The 18,481-nt window shown below is 47.6% G+C and overlaps 1 protein-coding gene across 4 annotated transcripts in view; it reads right to left on the reverse strand.

Annotated features, from left to right (window-relative positions):
- The window catches only part of LOC137428017 (voltage-gated potassium channel KCNC1-like), a 289,763-nt gene that overhangs the window by 64,011 nt on the left and 207,271 nt on the right, over positions 1-18,481 (reverse strand). For 3 of the 4 annotated variants that reach the window (XM_078777530.1, XM_078777531.1, XM_078777532.1), the window contains exon 6: positions 3,110-3,298. The exons of the other annotated variant lie outside the window; for it this stretch is intronic. In XM_078777530.1, the coding sequence (XP_078633656.1) occupies positions 3,110-3,298 (189 nt within the window). The remainder of the gene's footprint in view (positions 1-3,109; positions 3,299-18,481) is intronic. 4 annotated transcript variants of the gene reach the window in all.

Raw genomic sequence — 18,481 nt, forward strand, 5'->3', positions numbered from 1 at the left:
TGATGAAAAGTGTATGATGAAAAGTGCATGATGGAAAGTGTATGATGAAAAGTGTATGATGAAAAGTGTGTGATGAAAAGTGTATGATGAAAAGTGCATGATGAAAAGTGTATGATGAAAAGTGTATGATGAAAAGTGTATGATGAAAAGTGTGTGATGAAAAGTGTATGATGAAAAGTGAATGATGAAAAGTGTATGAAAAGTGTTTGATGAAAAGTGTATGATGAAAAGTGTATGATGAAAAGTGTGTGATGTAAAATGTATGATGAAAAGTGTATGATGAAAAGTGCATGATGGAAAGTGTATGATGAAAAGTGTATGATGAAAAGTGTATGATGAAAAGTGTATGATGAAAAGTGTGTGATGAAAAGTGTATGATGAAAAGTGCATGATGAAAAGTGTATGATGAAAAGTGTATGATGAAAAGTGCATGATGGAAAGTGTATGATGAAAAGTGTATGATGAAAAGTGTGTGATGAAAAGTGTATGATGAAAAGTGCATGATGAAAAGTGTATGATGAAAAGTGTATGATGAAAAGTGTATGATGAAAAGTGTGTGATGAAAAGTGTATGATGAAAAGTGAATGATGAAAAGTGTATGAAAAGTGTTTGATGAAAAGTGTATGATGAAAAGTGTATGATGAAAAGTGTGTGATGTAAAATGTATGATGAAAAGTGTATGATGAAAAGTGTATGATGAAAAGTGTATGATGAAAAGTGTATGATGAAAAGTGTATGATGAAAAGTGTATGATGAAAAGTGTATGATGGAAAGTGTGTGATGAAAAGTGTTTGATGAAAAGTGTATGATGAAAAGTGTGTGATGTAAAATGTATGATGAAAAGTGTATGATGAAAAGTGTATGATGAAAAGTGTATGATGAAATGTGTATGATGAAAAGTGTATGATGAAAAGTGTTTGATGAAAAGTGTATGATGAAAAGTGTATGATGAAAAGTGTATGATGAAAAGTGTATGATGAAAAGTGTGTGATGTAAAATGTATGATGAAAAGTGTGTGATGAAAAGTGTATGATGAAAAGTGTGTGATGTAAAATGTATGATGAAAAGTGTATGATGAAAAGTGTATGATGAAAAGTGTGTGATGTAAAATGTATGATGAAAAGTGTATGATGAAAAGTGTATGATGAAAAGTATGTGATGTAAAATGTATGATGAAAAGTGTATGATGAAAAGTGTATGATGAAAAGTGTATGATGAAAAGTGTATGATGAAAAGTGTATGATGAAAAGTGAATGATGAAAAGTGTATGATGAAAAGTGTATGATGAAAAGTGTATGATGAAAAGTGTTTGATGAAAAGTGTATGATGAAAAGTGTATGATGTAAAGTGTATGATGAAAAGTGTTTGATGAAAAGTGTATGATGGAAAGTGTATGATGAAAAGTATGTGATGGAAAGTGTATGATGAAAAGTGTATGATGAAAAGTGTTTGATGAAAAGTGTATGATGGAAAGTGTATGATGAAAAGTGTATGATGAAAAGTGTATGATGGAAAGTGTATGATGGAAAGTGTGTGATGGAAAGTGTATGATGAAAAGTGTATGATGAAAAGTGTATGATGAAAAGTGTATGATGAAAAGTGTGTGATGAAAAGTGTATGATGAAAAGTGTATGATGAAAAGTGTATGATGAAAAGTGTGTGATGTAAAATGTATGATGAAAAGTGTATGATGAAAAGTGTATGATGAAAAGTATGTGATGTAAAATGTATGATGAAAAGTGTATGATGAAAAGTGTATGATGAAAAGTGTATGATGAAAAGTGTATGATGAAAAGTGTATGATGAAAAGTGTGTGATGTAAAATGTATGATGAAAAGTGTATGATGAAAAGTGTATGATGAAAAGTATGTGATGTAAAATGTATGATGAAAAGTGTATGATGAAAAGTGTATGATGAAAAGTGTATGATGAAAAGTGAATGATGAAAAGTGTATGATGAAAAGTGTATGATGAAAAGTGTTTGATGAAAAGTGTATGATGAAAAGTGTATGATGTAAAGTGTATGATGAAAAGTGTTTGATGAAAAGTGTATGATGGAAAGTGTATGATGAAAAGTATGTGATGGAAAGTGTATGATGAAAAGTGTATGATGAAAAGTGTTTGATGAAAAGTGTATGATGGAAAGTGTATGATGAAAAGTGTATGATGAAAAGTGTATGATGGAAAGTGTATGATGGAAAGTGTGTGATGGAAAGTGTATGATGAAAAGTGTATGATGAAAAGTGTATGATGAAAAGTGTATATGATGAAAAGTGTATGATGAAAAGTGTATGATGAAAAGTGTGTGATGAAAAGTGTGTGATGAAAAGTGTATGATGAAAAGTGTATGATGAAAAGTGTATGATGAAAAGTGTATGATGAAAAGTGTATATGATGAAAAGTGTATGATGAAAAGTGTATATGATGAGAAGTGTATATGATGGAAAGTGTGTGATGAAAAGTGTGTGATGTAAAGTGTATGATGGAAAGTGAGTAATGGAAAGTGTATGATGGAAAGTGTGTGATGACAAGTGTATGATGGAAAGTGTATGATGAAAAGTGTATGATGTAAAGTGTATGATGAGAAGTGTATGATGGAAAGTGTGTGATGAAAAGTGTGTGATGTAAAGTGTATGATGGAAAGTGAGTAATGGAAAGTGTATGATGACAAGTGTATGATGACAAGTGTATGATGAAAAGTGTATGATGAAAAGTGTATGGTGTTTGTTTGCGAGAACGAGAGATTGAAGCTAGCCAGGTAGCTCTGGTTTGAATGAGACAGAAAGTCAGACCAGCAATCCTGACACGGAGAGTGTAAGATGGTTCCGGGCACCACTTTAACGCTCCTAAGTCAGGACGGTAGTAACACCCTGGCGGCGGTTGCTGTCTACAACCGACTACCTAGAATATAGATTATCAATAAACATTATCGAAAAGATTTTATATCGAGATATAAAGAAAGTTCTTGATAGATATAGAGAAATTAAGAGGGTTATAAATCAAGATTATAGATCGTGATGACAGATAGACAGAGAATTCCATGGAGTTATAAATATAGATGAGAGCGAGAGAAAGTGAGGGACAGAGAGAGTGAGGGAGAGAGAGAGACCCTTGCGTGAGCGAGTTGGGTTCGCTGAATGGGGTCGGTTAGCGAACTCTCCAGCAGAAAGGAGGAGGCATGGAGATGCCCGACGTGCGGGAGGAGGTCGCGTTGCTGCCTCGCTTGGAGACAGCGGAAGTGAGAGTGCAGCTTCATCGTCCGACAGCACAGTATCTGCATCTCCATTTCGTTTCGAGTCTGTCAGTGGAAATGAAGTGTGAGGAGTTGAAAATAAAAGATCGATGGAAGTCAGAGAACAGGAAGGGGTAGTTGTAAAAAAAAAAAAAAAAGGGAGGGATATAAAAAGTGTAAGGAGAAAAAGAAGAGTCCACGTACGGTATTCATCCTTGAGTACGCGGTCTATTCGGAGGGGACATTAAGGTAACTGTGTGGTGCGTTAGCACTCGCTTGTGGATGTTACAGTTCACATGATGATCTTCATAAAGAATAGTAGTGTAGCAGCATAGCAAACCTGTTGTGCATTTTGTGATACAAGCACCAAATTTGGCACAAATGTACATTAATATGTTGCGAACATTTTCAGATATTGGGCCACTTGAAATTCCGTAATTTTTTTTTTCAAATTTCGTAATTTCAAATTTTTCGGGTGACACCGTCACAATTTCGGTCTTCGAGGCCGGCCGATAGGCAAAGTGTGACCGGAAGGGACGAGTTTCTCCTGACCACGTGGCCCTCGATCTGGGAAGCGAGAGGCGTTCCATTAGTGGACGCGCCCCTCACGCCCGACTTTTGGGCGGCCCCGGCAGGCCGTTTGTTTTGACGTTCCGTGACAGGCCCCGCACCCCCACCTCCGGGCCGACCGGAAGCTTGTGCTGAGTACATCATACCTGAACAACTCAGTGAGGCAGAACACAGCAGTGCACACCAGGGTGACCCCTTCAGTGCATAAACCAATTAACCTGTCCACTGCAGGGCATATAGAAATGAAGTTATTTTCTGCATATAATAATAATATAAGTTCAGTTCTATATAACAATTTCTGTTATCACCACTACCACTACAACTACCACTACTACAAGCTTTGTCTGGAATTTTGTGGACTAACAGACAAACAGACATACAGACAAGCTGGGATCAAAACATTACCTCCTTCCACCATTGAGTGTAGAGGTAAACATCATGGAAATTATATCATGCCCTAGATTTAATTCATGCTTACCCATGTATTTGCTTCACTGGTTCACAAGGTCTTTTGCATACATGTAATTCAGACTCTCGTCTTCATTGCTGACCACACAATGTTCGCAACATATTAATGTACATTTGTGCCAAATTTGGTGCTTGTATCACAAAATGCACAATTCTTTTGAATATTTGGGCTAAGCCGCCCCACTATAGGCCAATGTGTGCCAGCACTCTGGAACATTTCCCAATGCTTGCATATTGGTGTGCAGCCTCACCTGCCCCCCTGACCGACACTTTCACCTTGCTAATGGGATATTGTGTGCGATTCTAACAACGTGGGTCTGTGGCATGAACACCTGTTCACTCATCATCATAATATCAATGCAATCCCAAAACGAAATGCCATACTTCTGCAGACATCCGGATGAAAAGATGCACGTACGGAATGATCAACGAAATTGGTATTGCACCTTCCACCAGGTAGCCAAAGAGTGAAACTCATCACAGACATTAGTCTTGTCTGCACATTTACACGAAGCATCAGGTGTTTTGAAATTGTCAACAGCGACAAGCGAGTTTCTGATGACAATGGAGTCAAAGTCAAGAGACTCTCAAACGTTTTGAAATAGCTGGAAACTGCCATTTGAGATTGAATCCCATAAATGAAGGTGAATCGGGATGAATTTGGTAGGTTTTTTTTTCCTTTCTGTAAGCCCTACTTATCCATGATGTCTGTAAGCTGTTGTTGTGAAACAAACCCGATATTGATAGTATGGAGACATTTGCTTTTTTTCATTGACCGTCCCTCTTCACCCCGGTAATGGGGTAAATAGGGACAGTAATACTATTGTGTAAGGTTTGGTAACCTCTTCTCCTCGCATATCAGGTGAATAGGGATGAATTTGGTAGGTTTCTTTTTTTCTGTAAGCCCTACTTATCCATGATGTCTGTAAGCTGTTGTTGTGAAACAAACCCGACATTGATAGTATGGAGACATTTCCTTTTTTTCATTGACCGTCCCTCTTCACCCCGGTAATGGGGTAAATAGGGACAGTTGAAGGAGCTGGGGCTCCCACGTCGATCGGAAGAATGGACGCGACAAAAAGCTGGAATTCATCCGAGTTGCTTTAATCAAACCAAACACTCAGGCACTCTGAAAAGCCCGTTTATCGGGCAGCAATATATATACATATTATCCCGGAGCGTTTGCCCAGGAAAGGCGAGAGGGGGCGTGGCCCAGCGTCCTGGCTGCGGCCTGGCAAGTTGAGGGCGAGCCTGCCCGGGCGTCCTGGACGAGCCCGGCATGGTGATCGCTCCGCGTCCTTGATAGGTGCAAGGCGATTGTGAAAACCCAGCGGTAGCCGCTACACACGTCCCCCCAGAATCGACTTGCACCGGAAGGGTCAATTTGAGGGGGGTCCTGATGACCAGGCCGAAGCGACCCCTGGCGGGTCATGGGAGGGGGTCCGGTGTGGTGGTGGGCGGTCGAGTGGGGGGCACCGTGGACGGGGAGCGGCCTCGCCGCGGCGGAAGGGCCACCCGTGGTGGGTGGTCGACGTCCACGTGCGCCGGCTTGAGGCGGTCCACCGCAATCCGGTCCGACCTGCCGCCGATGTCAATGACGAACGACTTGTCGTCCCGTCGCAGCACCCGGAAGGGCCCGTCGTACGGCGGCCGGAGTGGCCCCCGATGTGCGTCGTGACGCACAAAAACATACTCCGCTGTGCGAAGTGCTGGGGGGACGTAGGACTGGGGGTCACCGTGGTGGGATGTTGGCACGGGGGCAAACCGTCGGGCGGCCTCCTGGAGGTCCGAGCGCTGGTGAGCTGCGGACCAGGGACTGGTAGCGTCGGGCACGAATTCGCCCGGGACGCGTAGCGCCTGGCCATAGACAAGCTCGGCAGTGGATGCCTGGAGGTCCTCCTTGGGGGCCGTGCGGAGGCCCAAAAGGACCCACGGCAGCCGGTCGGCCCAACCGCCGTCTTGAAGGCCGGCCATGAGCGCGGCCTTCATGGAGCGGTGGAATCGCTCGCACAACCCGTTTGCTTGGGGGTGGTAGGCCGTAGTACGGTGGAGCTTGACCCCCAGGTTGCGGGCGACCGCGCCCCACAGCTCGGAGGTGAACTGTGGTCCGCGGTCTGACGAGATGTCCGCCGGTGCGCCGAAGCGGGCGACCCAGGTGGCGATGAAAGCCTGCGCCACGTCGGCGGTGGTGGTGGAGACGAGGGGAACGGCCTCCGGCCACCTGGTGGTCCTGTCCACCATGGTGAGCAGGTGTGTGAACCCCCGTGACGGGGGGAGGGGGCCCACCAGATCCACGTTGACGTGGTCGAAACGTCGTTCGGGCACGGTGAAAGGTGCCAGCGGGGCCTGGGTGTGTCGGTGGACCTTGGCCCGTTGGCAGGCCGTGCAGGTGCTGGTCCAATCGCGGACGTCCCGACGAAGGCCGTGCCAGACGAATCGCGCCGACACCAGCTTCTGGGAAGCTTTCCGGCCCGGGTGGGAAAGGCCGTGGAGGGAGGCGAAGATGCGGCGTTGCCAGGTGACGGGCACGATGGGGCGAGGCTGGCCTTGGGAGACGTCGCAGAGCAGGACAGTGTCCGCGAAGGGGATGTCGGCCAGGCGGAGGCCCGTGTCCGCCGCCCGGAGGGCTTGCACCGTGGTGTCGGTGGTTTGGTCCGCCGCCATAAGCGCAAAGTCCACGCCCAGGTGGACCGCGTTCGCGCTGGCCCGGGAAAGACAGTCGGCCACGGCGTTGTTTTTGCCGGCGACGTGCCGGATGTCCGTGGTAAACTCCGACACGGCGGAGAGGTGGTGCTGTTGGCGGGCCGACCACGGCTCCGTGACCTTGGCCATGGCGTAAACCAACGGCTTGTGGTCGACGAACGCCATGAAAGGTCGGCCCTCCAGGAGGTGGCGGAAATGGCGGACGGCCAGGTGTAGACCGAGGAGCTCCCGGTCAAACGTGCTGTATTTGAGCTCGTTCGGCCGGAGCTGCCGGCTGAAAAAAGTGAGTGGCTGGCAAACCCCGTTCACCCATTGCTCATGTACGGCGCCCACCGCGTAGTCGGAGGCATCCGTGGTGAGGGCGATGGGAGCGTTGAGCACCGGGTGAGCGAGCAGTGTTGCATCGGCGAGGGCCCGCTTTGAGCTTTGGAAGGCCGCATCCATTGCTGCGGACCAGGCGATGTCGTGCTTGGCCGGCTTGCCCCGGAGGGCTTCGTAGAGGGGCCGCATGAGTTGAGCAGCGCGGGGCACGAAGCGGTGATAAAAATTCACCATTCCCAGGAATTCCTGCAGGGCCTTTATGGTGCGGGGACGCGGGAACGTGGTGATGGCCTCGACCTTGGTTGGCAGCGGCACGGCCCCGTTCTTGGTGATGTGGTGGCCCAAAAAATCAACGGCCGTCGTGCCGAAGTGGCATTTGGCCGGGTTGACGATGAGGCCGTGCTCGCTGAGGCGCCCGAACAGTGTTCGGAGGTGGAGGAGGTGCTCTGCCGGGACGTGCTGGCGACGAGGATGTCGTCCAGGTAAACGAAAAGGAACGGCAGGTCACGCAGCACGCCGTCCATCAAGCGCTGGAACGCCTGAGCCGCGTTCTTGAGACCAAACGGCATCCGCAAGAATTCGAATAAGCCGAACGGCGTGATGACTGCCGTTTTAGGGACGTCGGCCGCCCTGACAGGTACCTGGTGATATCCCCGTATGAGATCAATTTTCGAAAAAATGACCCGTCCCGCCAGACAGGCGGAGAAGTCTTGGATATGCGGGATCGGGTACCTGTCGGGGGTGGTAGCGTCATTGAGACGGCGGTAGTCGCCACACGGGCGCCATCCACCCCCCGGCTTTGGCACGATGTGCAGTGGCGAGGCCCACGCGCTATCGGAGCGCCGCACGATGCCGAGGTGCTCCAACGCGTCGAATTCGGCCTTCGCCACGGCGAGCTTGGCTGGGTCGAGGCGGCGGGCCCTGGCGTAGACCGGCGGGCCCGTGGTTGGTATGTGGTGCTCGATCCCATGCCGTACTGCGACGGCCGAAAACGTCGGCCGCGTGAGGGCCGGGAACTCCGTGAGCAGGCGAGCAAACTCGTTCGCCGCCGGGACGGCGCATGCCAGCTCGGTCGGCGCGGAGCTGCTCAATGTGCATACCAGGGAGCTGAAGGTTTCGGCGTTGATTAAACGACGCCGTTGGACGTCCACCAGCAGTCCGTGTGCGCAGAGGAAGTCGGCGCCTAGCAGAGCCATGGGCACGTTTGCGGTTACAAACGTCCAAGCAAAGCGTTGGCCGCCGAAGCAGAGGGTGACGTTGCACGGGCCGAAGGTGCGGATGGTCGATCCGTTGGCCGCAACTAAGGAGGGGCCGCAAACCGCGGACTGCCTGTCCTGGTCAGAGGCGGGTATGATGCTCAGTTGGGCGCTGGTGTCGCAAAGGAAGCGCCGTCCGGACGCTTTATCCGTGATGAACAGTAAGTTGCCCGTGTGGCCGGCGATCATGGCTGGTAATGAACGCCGGCCCGGCCGTTTCCCGGCCTGCCGAAGGTGCACGGGGGTCGGCATGTCCGGGCCTTCTGTCCGAACCTGGCATGATAGTAACACCACGCTTGGTCAGGTGGAGGCCCCGGTCGTCGTGCTGGAAGTGGTCGGCTCGGTGTAGCGGCCGCCAATTGCGTCGGCAGTTCGGTCGTCGACCGTGCCGGGTGCTCGGGCGCCATGGGTGTTGCGTCGGACGGCGGTGGGTCCCATGTCGCCGCTGCGATGCGCTGGCCTGCGGCGGAGATCTTGTCGGCTTCTCTGGCAAGGGCCCGGGGATCTGTGATCGTCGTGCTTGCCAGGGCGAGGCGTACCGGGTTAGGCAGCTGACGGAGGAACAGCTCCCGGAACAGGAATGCCGGAGAGTGCTCGCCGAGCAGTGAAAGCATGTAGTCCATTCGCTCGGAAGGGCGCGTGTCGCCGAGCTCGGGCAGGTCGAGCAGGCGCCGTGCGCGTTCCGCCGATGGGAGGGCGAAAGCGTCGAGGAGAAGCTTCTTAATCGCGCCGTATTTGTCAGCGGCTGGCGGGCTCTCGAGGAGGCTCAGGGCGCGGGCCGCGGTGGCCGAACCGAGCGCTGCTACCACATGGTGGAAGCGGGTGTCGTCGGCCGTGATGCCTCGCAGGGCGAACAGGGAATCCGCCTGTGCAAACCAAACCGCCGCGTGAGCCTCCCAGAAGGTAGGCAGTTTAAGGGCGACTGCCGTGTCCATGTCGGTAGGTCACCAATGAAGGAGCTGGGGCTCCCACGTCGATCGGAAGAATGGACGCGACAAAAAGCTGGAATTCATCCGAGTTGCTTTATTCAAACCAAACACTCAGGCACTCTGAAAAGCCCGTTTATCGGGCAGCAATATATATACATATTATCCCGGAGCGTTTGCCCAGGAAAGGCGAGAGGGGGCGTGGCCCAGCGTCCCGACCGAGGCCTGGCAAGTTGAGCGCGGGCCTGCCCGGGCGTCCTGGACGAGCCCGGCATGGTGATCGCTCCGCGTCCTTGATAGGTGCAAGGCGATTGTGAAAACCCAGCGGTAGCCGCTACACAGTAATACTATTGTGTAAGGTTTCGTAACCTATTGTGCTCGCATATCAGGTGAATGGGGATGAATTTGGTAGGTTTTTTTTGTAGCTTTTTTTTCTTCTGTAAGCCCTACTTACCCATGATGTCTGTAAGCTGTTGTTGTGAAACAAAACCGATATTGATAGTATGGAGACATTTGCTTTTTTTTCAATGACCGTCCCTCTTCACCCCGGCAATGGGGTAAATAGGGACAGTAATACTATTGTGTAAGGTTTCGTAACCTATTGTACTCATATCAGGTGAATTGGGATGAATTTGGTCGGTTTTTTTTTTGTAGCTTTTTTTTTCTGTAAGCCCTACTTATCCATGATGTCTGTAAGCTGTTGTTGTGAAACAAAACCGATATTGATAGTATGGAGACATTTGCTTTTTTTCCAATGATCGTCCCTCTTCACCCCGGTAATGGGGTAAATAGGGACAGTAATACTATTGTGTAAGGTTTCGTAAGCTATTGTACTCACATATCAGGTGAATAGGGATGAATTTGGGTGGTTTTTTTTGTAGCTTTTTTTCTGTAAGCCCTACTTATCCATGATGTCTCTAAGCTGTTGTTGTGAAACAAAACCGATATTGATTGTATGGAGACATTTCCTTTTTTTCCAATGATCGTCCCTCTTCACCCCGGTAATGGGGTAAATAGGGACAGTAATACTACTGTGTAAGGTTTCGTAACCTATTGTCCTCACATATCAGGTGACCACTCGTGGTGGTCCCTCTCGGCTCTCCCCCCATTGGTATTTTTGTGCACATAAGATTGTTCACGGTTCTGTTTAAATATTATTTAAATATGTATAACCTTTCCCCTTCAGTGTTTTACTCAGTGGTATTTTACAACACGCTGTTTTTCTTCCTATTTAAAAGGCTTTTCTCAATTTCCTCTCCAACTCATTCCACCTCAAAAAAAAGAAATTCAATATCTTATACGTCTCCCTCACTACATGGTCTAAATTAACATTCATTCCATCCCTCCTCCATCATTCTGAACCGGATTGCTAACTTGAAAATCACAACAAACCCAATTTGTTTTCAATGTTCGTCTTTCATTAATCATCCACTTTCTAAACTCCCCTCTTGCCCCTCCCATCCAAATCCCTCCCCTTGCACCTACACTCCTAAACTCCCCCCTTGCCCCGCCACTCTTAAACTCCCCCCCTACCCCTCCACTCCTGAACTCCCCCCTTGCCCTTCCACTCCTGAACTCCCCCCTTGCCCTTCCCCTCCTAAACTCCCCCCTCACTCCTCCCCTTCAAAACTCCCCCCCAACCCCTCCCATTCAAATCTCCCCCCCAACCCCTCCCATTCAAATCTCCCCCCATACCATTCCTCTCCAATTCTCCCTCCTCCCCCCTCCTCCTCAAAGCTGCCTCCTCCCCACTTCGTCTCCCTTCTATCTCATACCTCCACCCCCACCAACCTTCTTCTTTCCTCTGCCCCCCCCTCAAACAACCCCTCTCTGTGCCTCATCCCTTCACCTTCAAACCTTTCATCCTCCTCATCCTTCCCTTTCTTGGAACTCTTCTGCAATCGCTGACACACTAACAACTGCTCTCCCTACCTCCCCCTCTCATCCTTCATCTTACCCTACTCCTCCCCTCCCCTGTCCTGTACCCGATGCTCCCCCTCTCTCTTCATTAACGGTATGGACCTCAAACATCCGGGGCCTTCGCTCAAACCTGACTGATCTCTCCATACAGGTTGCTTCTGACAATCCAGACTTGATCTGCTTAAGAGACTTTCCTCCTTCAAGATGTCTCTGATTCCTTAATATCTCTTCCTGGTTACTCCCTCCTCCGGTATGATAGACCTGAGCCTCGGCCTGGTGGTGGGGTGGCTATCTTTATCAAAAACTCTCTTCCTCACTCTCCTTGCACTGCCCTCTCTCCTCCTCACCCCCAGGAGTACCTCTGGCTACGGCTTCCTCTCCGCTCCCACCTTTTGTTCATATGTGTTCTGTACCGTCCCCCAAACAGTGATGACTCCATCTACATTTCACTGTCTGACAACATGGACCAACTTCTATCCACTCATCCCAACTCTCTCTTCCTCATATGTGGTGACTTCAATTGTCATCATGCCACCTGGTTGGGTGTGGGTTCCTCTCTCACCAGTCATGGCACCTCAGCAAAGGACTTCTGTGACTCACTGGGATTGACACAATCTGTCAATTTCCCGACCCGGATCTCAGCCAATGGAGTATCTTCTCTTCTAGACTTGGTTATGACTAACTTCCCTGCTAATGTCTGCTGCTCTTCTTCTGCTCCAATCGGTTCTTCTGATCATGTGCTTGTCAAAGTGGACATCTCTCTGGCCATTCTCAGAGAGCCTCCTCAGCGTCGACGAGTCTGGCATTTCACTCAGGCCGACTGGGACGGTCTTCAAGCAGCCATCAATCGTCTGGATTGGTCTCCCATCTCCACTGCCTCTGACATCAATTCTTCCTGGGAATTCTTCCAAAGCAAACTGATCTCTCTCATGCACAGATTTATCCCATCTCGCCTTCAGTTGTCTTACCCTTCCTCCCGTCCATGGTACACTGAATCTTGTGGTGAGGCAGTTGCCCTGAAACAACTTGCCTTTGCCTCTTGGAAGGCTAATCCAACTGAAGGAAATCTCAGTTCCTTCCACCAAGCTCGGAACAAGTGTGTGTCTACCCTCAGGAGTGCCAGGAAGCACTATCTCTCCTCACTCAAGAATGAACTCTCAAACCTGTCTCCTTCCTCCAAATCCTGGTGGCGTCTGGTCAAATCCGTTTCTGGTGTTTGTTCCCCCTCCATCCCCTCCCTTACCTCAAATGGCCACACAGTTGACATCGCATGTGACAAAGCCGAATGCCTCAACTCTGTGTTTGCCTCAAAATCCTAAGTCCCAAACCCATCTCCCTCTGTTCCCACCTTTCCCAGTCGAACCAAACTGCTCCTGGACTCTGTGACCTTCTCTCCTGACAAGGTGGAGGAGTTTTTGTCAAACCTCGACTCTGATTCTGCAACTGGACCAGATGGCATCAGCCCACGGGTCCTAAAATCCTGCTCTGCCGCTCTATCTCACCCTCTCTCTGTTCTTTTCACCCTATCTTTTGCTCAAGGTCATCTGCCAGCATCCTGGAAATCAGCAAACATTACCGCTTTACACAAAAAGGTGCAAAAACAGATCCTTGCAACTACAGACCAATCAGCCTGCTCCCAATTATCAGCAAAGTCATGGAATCCATCATTGCTTCGGATATGAAATCTTTCCTCTTCTCCAATGGCTTGATCTCTGATCATCAATTTGGTTTCAGACCAGGTCACTCTACTCTGGACATGCTGCTTCTGCTGTCTCAACAATGGATGGAGGTCCTCAATGCCAAACAGGAAATCAGAGCCGTCTCCCTTGACATATCACGTGCCTTCGATACGGTCTGGCACCCAGCTCTGCTCACCAAACTCTCCTCCTATGGTATCCATGGAAATCTCCATGCATGGCTTGCGGACTTCCTCCCTGGTCGTAGTCAACGTGTGGCCCTGAATGGATTTCTCTCATCTCCCCTTCCCGTTCAGGCTGGAGTTCCCCAAGGCAGTGTGCTGGGCCCTGTGCTTTTTCTGGTCTTTATCAATGATCTCTCCGACTCTCTGGAAAATCCTCTGTATCGCTTTGCTGATGACTCCACTCTCTGCCGCTCCATTCCTCTTCCCTCAGATCGGCAGTCTGCAGCCTCCTCACTCTCTGAAGACCTGGACAAAATCACAGACTGGTCAAACATGTGGAACATGTCTTTCAATCCTGACAAATCTCACACTCTTACTATGTCTCTCCGAAAAGATCGACTGGACAACCCTCCCATCTACTTTCTCAACAATCCTCTCCAAGAAGTTCTGTCGCTCAAGCTTTTGGGTCTCACCATCTGCCATGATCTTTCTTGGGAAAACCACATTTCCAAGCTGGCCTCCAAAGCCAGTCGCCGACTGGGCATCCTCCGTCGTGCGAAGTCCTTCCTAGGCACACCTGAGCTCCTCACCACATACAAGGCTTTCATCCGCAGCTCAATGGAATACTGTTCTCCCCTATGGGCTGGTGCTCCTGCCTCACACCTGGCTCAGCTTCACGCTGTTGAATCCAAAGCTTTCAGAATCATTGGAATCTCCCGCGATGAAGCTATCTCTGAGGGCCTTTCACTCACTCACCGCAGGCAGGTAGGTGGTCTTTCTGTCTTCTACCGACTCCTCTCCGGCCTTGCTCCCCCAGCTCTCTCTGTGCTCTGTGCCCCAAATATTCCTACAGGTCGCACAAGATCTGCCAGCCACCCTCTGATGGTTAAACTGCCGAAATCTCGGCTCTCTGCTCACCTTCACTCTTTCATTCCTCTTTTCTCCCGCCTCTGGAACAAACTCCCACACTCACTTCAATCACACTCCTCCCTCCAGGTCTTCAAAACAGCTGTTCACCACCATCTCTTATCTTCCCCCATCCAAAACCTTGATCTTTTCTACCCCCACTAATTCACCCCAGATCCACCTTGTTTGAAATTCCAACTTCTTTCCTGGAAGTCTTGGCAGTGTCCATATGTTTTATACCTCTCCCACCCCCCCCCCCTTCCCATGCCTCCCCCCCAAAGCCCTCTCCCTCCCACAGTTCTCTCGATGTCTCCATGTCTCTCGGTCCCTGCTCTCAAATGTTGTGTTTGTGTCCTTCCCCCTCTCTCCCCATCTTGTCTACCGCTCCCGATGTTATTTGTTTTATGTGTCGGTTTGTCTTTCTGTGTGATTAATGTTCGCTCTTTCACGAGCCTCGATCTTGTATACAAAAAATAAAAAAATAAAAAAATAGGGATGAATTTGGTAGGTTTTTTTTGTAGCTTTTTTTCTGTAAGCCCTACTTACCCATGATGTCTGTAAGCTGTTGTGAAACAAAACCGATATTGATAGTATGGAGACATTTGCTTTTTTTCAATGACCGTCCCTCTTCACCCCGGCAATGGGGTAAATAGGGACAGTAATACTATTGTGTAAGGTTTCGTAACCTATTGTCCTCACATATCAGGTGAATAGGGATGAATTTGGTAGGTTTTTTTTGTAGGTTTTTTCTGTAAGCCCTACTTACCCATGATGTCTGTAAGCTGTTGTGAAACAAAACCGATATTGATAGTATGGAGACATTTGCTTTTTTTCAATGACCGTCCCTCTTCACCCCGGCAATGGGGTAAATAGGGACAGTAATACTATTGTTTAAGGTTTCGTAACCTATTGTACTCACATATCAGGTGAATAGGGATGCTGTGTGAGTTTAAATAAACAACACAATTATTGCAGGTACAATTATTTAAACCAGAAAATAATTACAAATGTACTTATTCTTCAAAATCAACAGTGTTAGTGAATTCATCCATTTATCACACGAACAAGGAAACATGTGCATTGTGGTTTCTCTTGATGTTTCGTTTATGACGTTTTTACCTTCAGAAAACAATTATTTTGAACAGAAATGTTAACAAGAAATAAATGTGAAACAACCATAAAATTACAATAGATAATTTAGAGTTACATTCCAGATAACATGGTTAACATGGTTGTTGAATGTTCTCTTTTCAATGCCACGTTTATCCACGTTATTGGTTCTTTCTTCACAATATACCTTGTGCAGGTGGATCTAATAAGAAACTCCAACCTGTACAGGTGTGCATCCTCTCAACGATATGCTAATTCACCGCAACACTGAAAACCATCCGTCCTCCTTGAGGTGTTATTGTCTCCTATGTGGATTGTTGTGGTGTTTGGAAATGACCCTTTTTGGAATGCCATATTCTTCTCCTGCTTTCCTGGAGCTTATTCCTTGATTTTCATACCGATTCCACCTTTTCCATACCACCTTCCCTGGATTGTTTGTACGTTTTGTGACATGGATTTGATTTGTAAGTTTGCGACATCTTGTCACTGTTGATCCCGGCTCACACACCTGCTTTTCTGAAAACAATATTTAACTCGAACGCCACTCAGTAGAGCGCATACTCCCGCCGTGGGTCAAGTTGGAATAGTACGATTTCACAAAAGTTTGAGGGAGTAGTTCAGTGACAACACAAGACAAGACAACACAAGACAGACACTGAACAGATATATATTTAGAATATATAGAAGATAATGTTGAAAAAAAAACAAGGCAATTTCACTTACATTTTCGGATTCAGCGTTCAATTCTATATAAGTGAGTGTATTTTGAGGCACGTGTGACTTGAAATAAAATTGTAATCCAGGAAAACGTTCGTTTCATTCCTTAGGGATACAACATGTAAAACTGGCCCAAACGTCAAAACAAAACTCGCTCATTTTAAGTCGTACAAGCTAAAGCGACCACTCATTCTTCTGGGAAGAATCCCGTGCACATGCTTGTCACACTTATAACTCACCCAAGTCTATAAGTTCATCAAATACTGACACCGCGATTGACATTCGCTGAGGTAAATGTTGTTGTTGATATCTCTTCTGAGGTAAAAAACAAAACAAAAAAAAAACAGTTAAAGCATTATACGTATCAAACGGTACATTTTATGAAACGGGGAAACCTAATGCACACTTTGGTGGTTTTAAAATGACAGAATATGTCTTTATTAGGAAGAAAAGAAAAAAAAAAGAACCTTGAAGACGACGCTGCTAACAAAATACACCGCTCTAACGCAAAACCACGTGTTTAAACTACATTTACAACAAATATGAAAACTATTTTCATATCACAATGTTAAATATAGAATATATAGAAGATTGAAGTGTGGTGCTGCGCACACAACTTGCTTGCCAAAGAGGTAGGCCACAACGCGTTTGTTAAAACCAAAAGAGTCTTTATTTCGAAAGCTCGAACTGCAGCACTGAGCGGGCTCGAGATTAGAACCCGCATATATGTGCCGAGGCCACGCCTAGTCCCCGGGCGTGGCCGCTCGGTCGAAGGGCGGGGCATGTGCCATCGGTCCCCGCCTGGGCGCTCGCGCCACCCACTGGTGCGCGGAATTATTGCCCCATGTGCCCGCCACAAGATAATGTTAAAAAAAAAATGAGCCCGATCTTCCAATGGTAAAAAAATCCTTCAAAAAATTCCTGGATCCGGAATAATATCCTGAGCTTCACCAAAAACTAATCAATTCTTCCTTATCCCAAGGGCAATCATCCCACCAACTTTCATCCAAATCCGTTCAGAACTTTTCCAGAAATCTTGTTCACAAACACACGAACACACACACGGACGGACACCATCGAATGCATTACTCCCTGGCGGGAGTAACCATTCCTGTTTGTCTAATTAAATTGGTACTCAGTCAGACCACACCTGTAGAGGACACGATAGTCTAGGCCCCTTAAATTGCTACTCAGACCACACCTGCAGAGGACACGATAGTCTAGGCCCCTTAAATTGCTACTCAGACCACACCTGTAGAGGACACGATAGTCTAGGCCCCTTAAATTGCTACTCAGACCACACCTGTAGAGGGCACGATAGTCTAGGCCCCTTAAATTGATACTCAGACCACACCTGTAGGAGGACACGATAGTCTAGGCCCCGAGACCAGGCATCAGCTAGATCATTTCCTCGAGTAATTGTACTTCAGAGGGAAAGTTGTAACCACGCCACAACACACACACACACCAACACACAGAAACATTCACAACACACACACACACTCACACCAACACACACTTGCATCAACACACCACACACACACACACACACACACACACACACACACACACACACACACACACACACACACACACACACACACACACACACAGACATCATCATCTATCTATAATTCCAGTAATCTCTGTGTGTATGTTTGTATGTTTGTATGTTTGTATGTTTGTATGTCTGTATGTCTGTGACCGCTGTTTCTCGACAACCACGGGTCCGATATACTTGAAACTTGCCAGGTATATTGCTGGGGACCCGAGGATGTGCCTTTTCAAGGTTTCATATTAATCGGAGAAGTAGTTACCGAGCTATGTCCAAAAAACGATTCAACCAATCAGAGAGCAGCGAGCTATCACGTGTGCCGAACGTGGCGAACAGACTCTGCCTCGGACGGCACATTTGAGAGCGTATTCATTTATTTCACGTTGGAAAACTATGTTGCCGTTAAACTATGTTTTAAAACTAATTAAAACTAATTTGCGATTCATCGTAACTGCGATTTGCGACCTTCCGGACAGTGAAGACTGCACTTCCGGCAGCCAATCACAGAACGCGTTGTTGCGTAGGCGTGGCCGATGTGAGAGCGAGCCGAGCCGAGCGCGTGCGCCATTACGGTTCGTAATTCGATTTCTTCCGGAGAAAATAATAATTTCTCGATTTCTTATGCGCATTATTTCTCCCAATTCAGTCAGAGCGAAGGGCGGAAGCGAAGAGCGTTGTTTTTTTTGTTTACGGGCGTACGGGCGGGGTAGAGCGTACGGGTAGCGTTTTTTTTTTTTTGGGCAAGGAACGGGCACCCACGTACGGGCATGCCCTAGTAATAATAATAATAATAATAATCTATCTATAATTCCAGCAATCTCTGTGTGTCTGTGTGTCTGTGTGTCTGTGTGTCTGTGTGTCTGTGTGTCTGTGTGTCTGTGTGTCTGTGACCGCTGTTTCTCGACAACCACGGGTCCGATATACTTGAAACTTGCC

Source organism: Myxine glutinosa, chromosome 5 (genome assembly GCF_964187855.1).
Source record: "Myxine glutinosa chromosome 5, kmMyxGlut1.1, whole genome shotgun sequence".
NCBI classification, from domain to species: Eukaryota; Metazoa; Chordata; class Myxini; order Myxiniformes; family Myxinidae; genus Myxine; species Myxine glutinosa.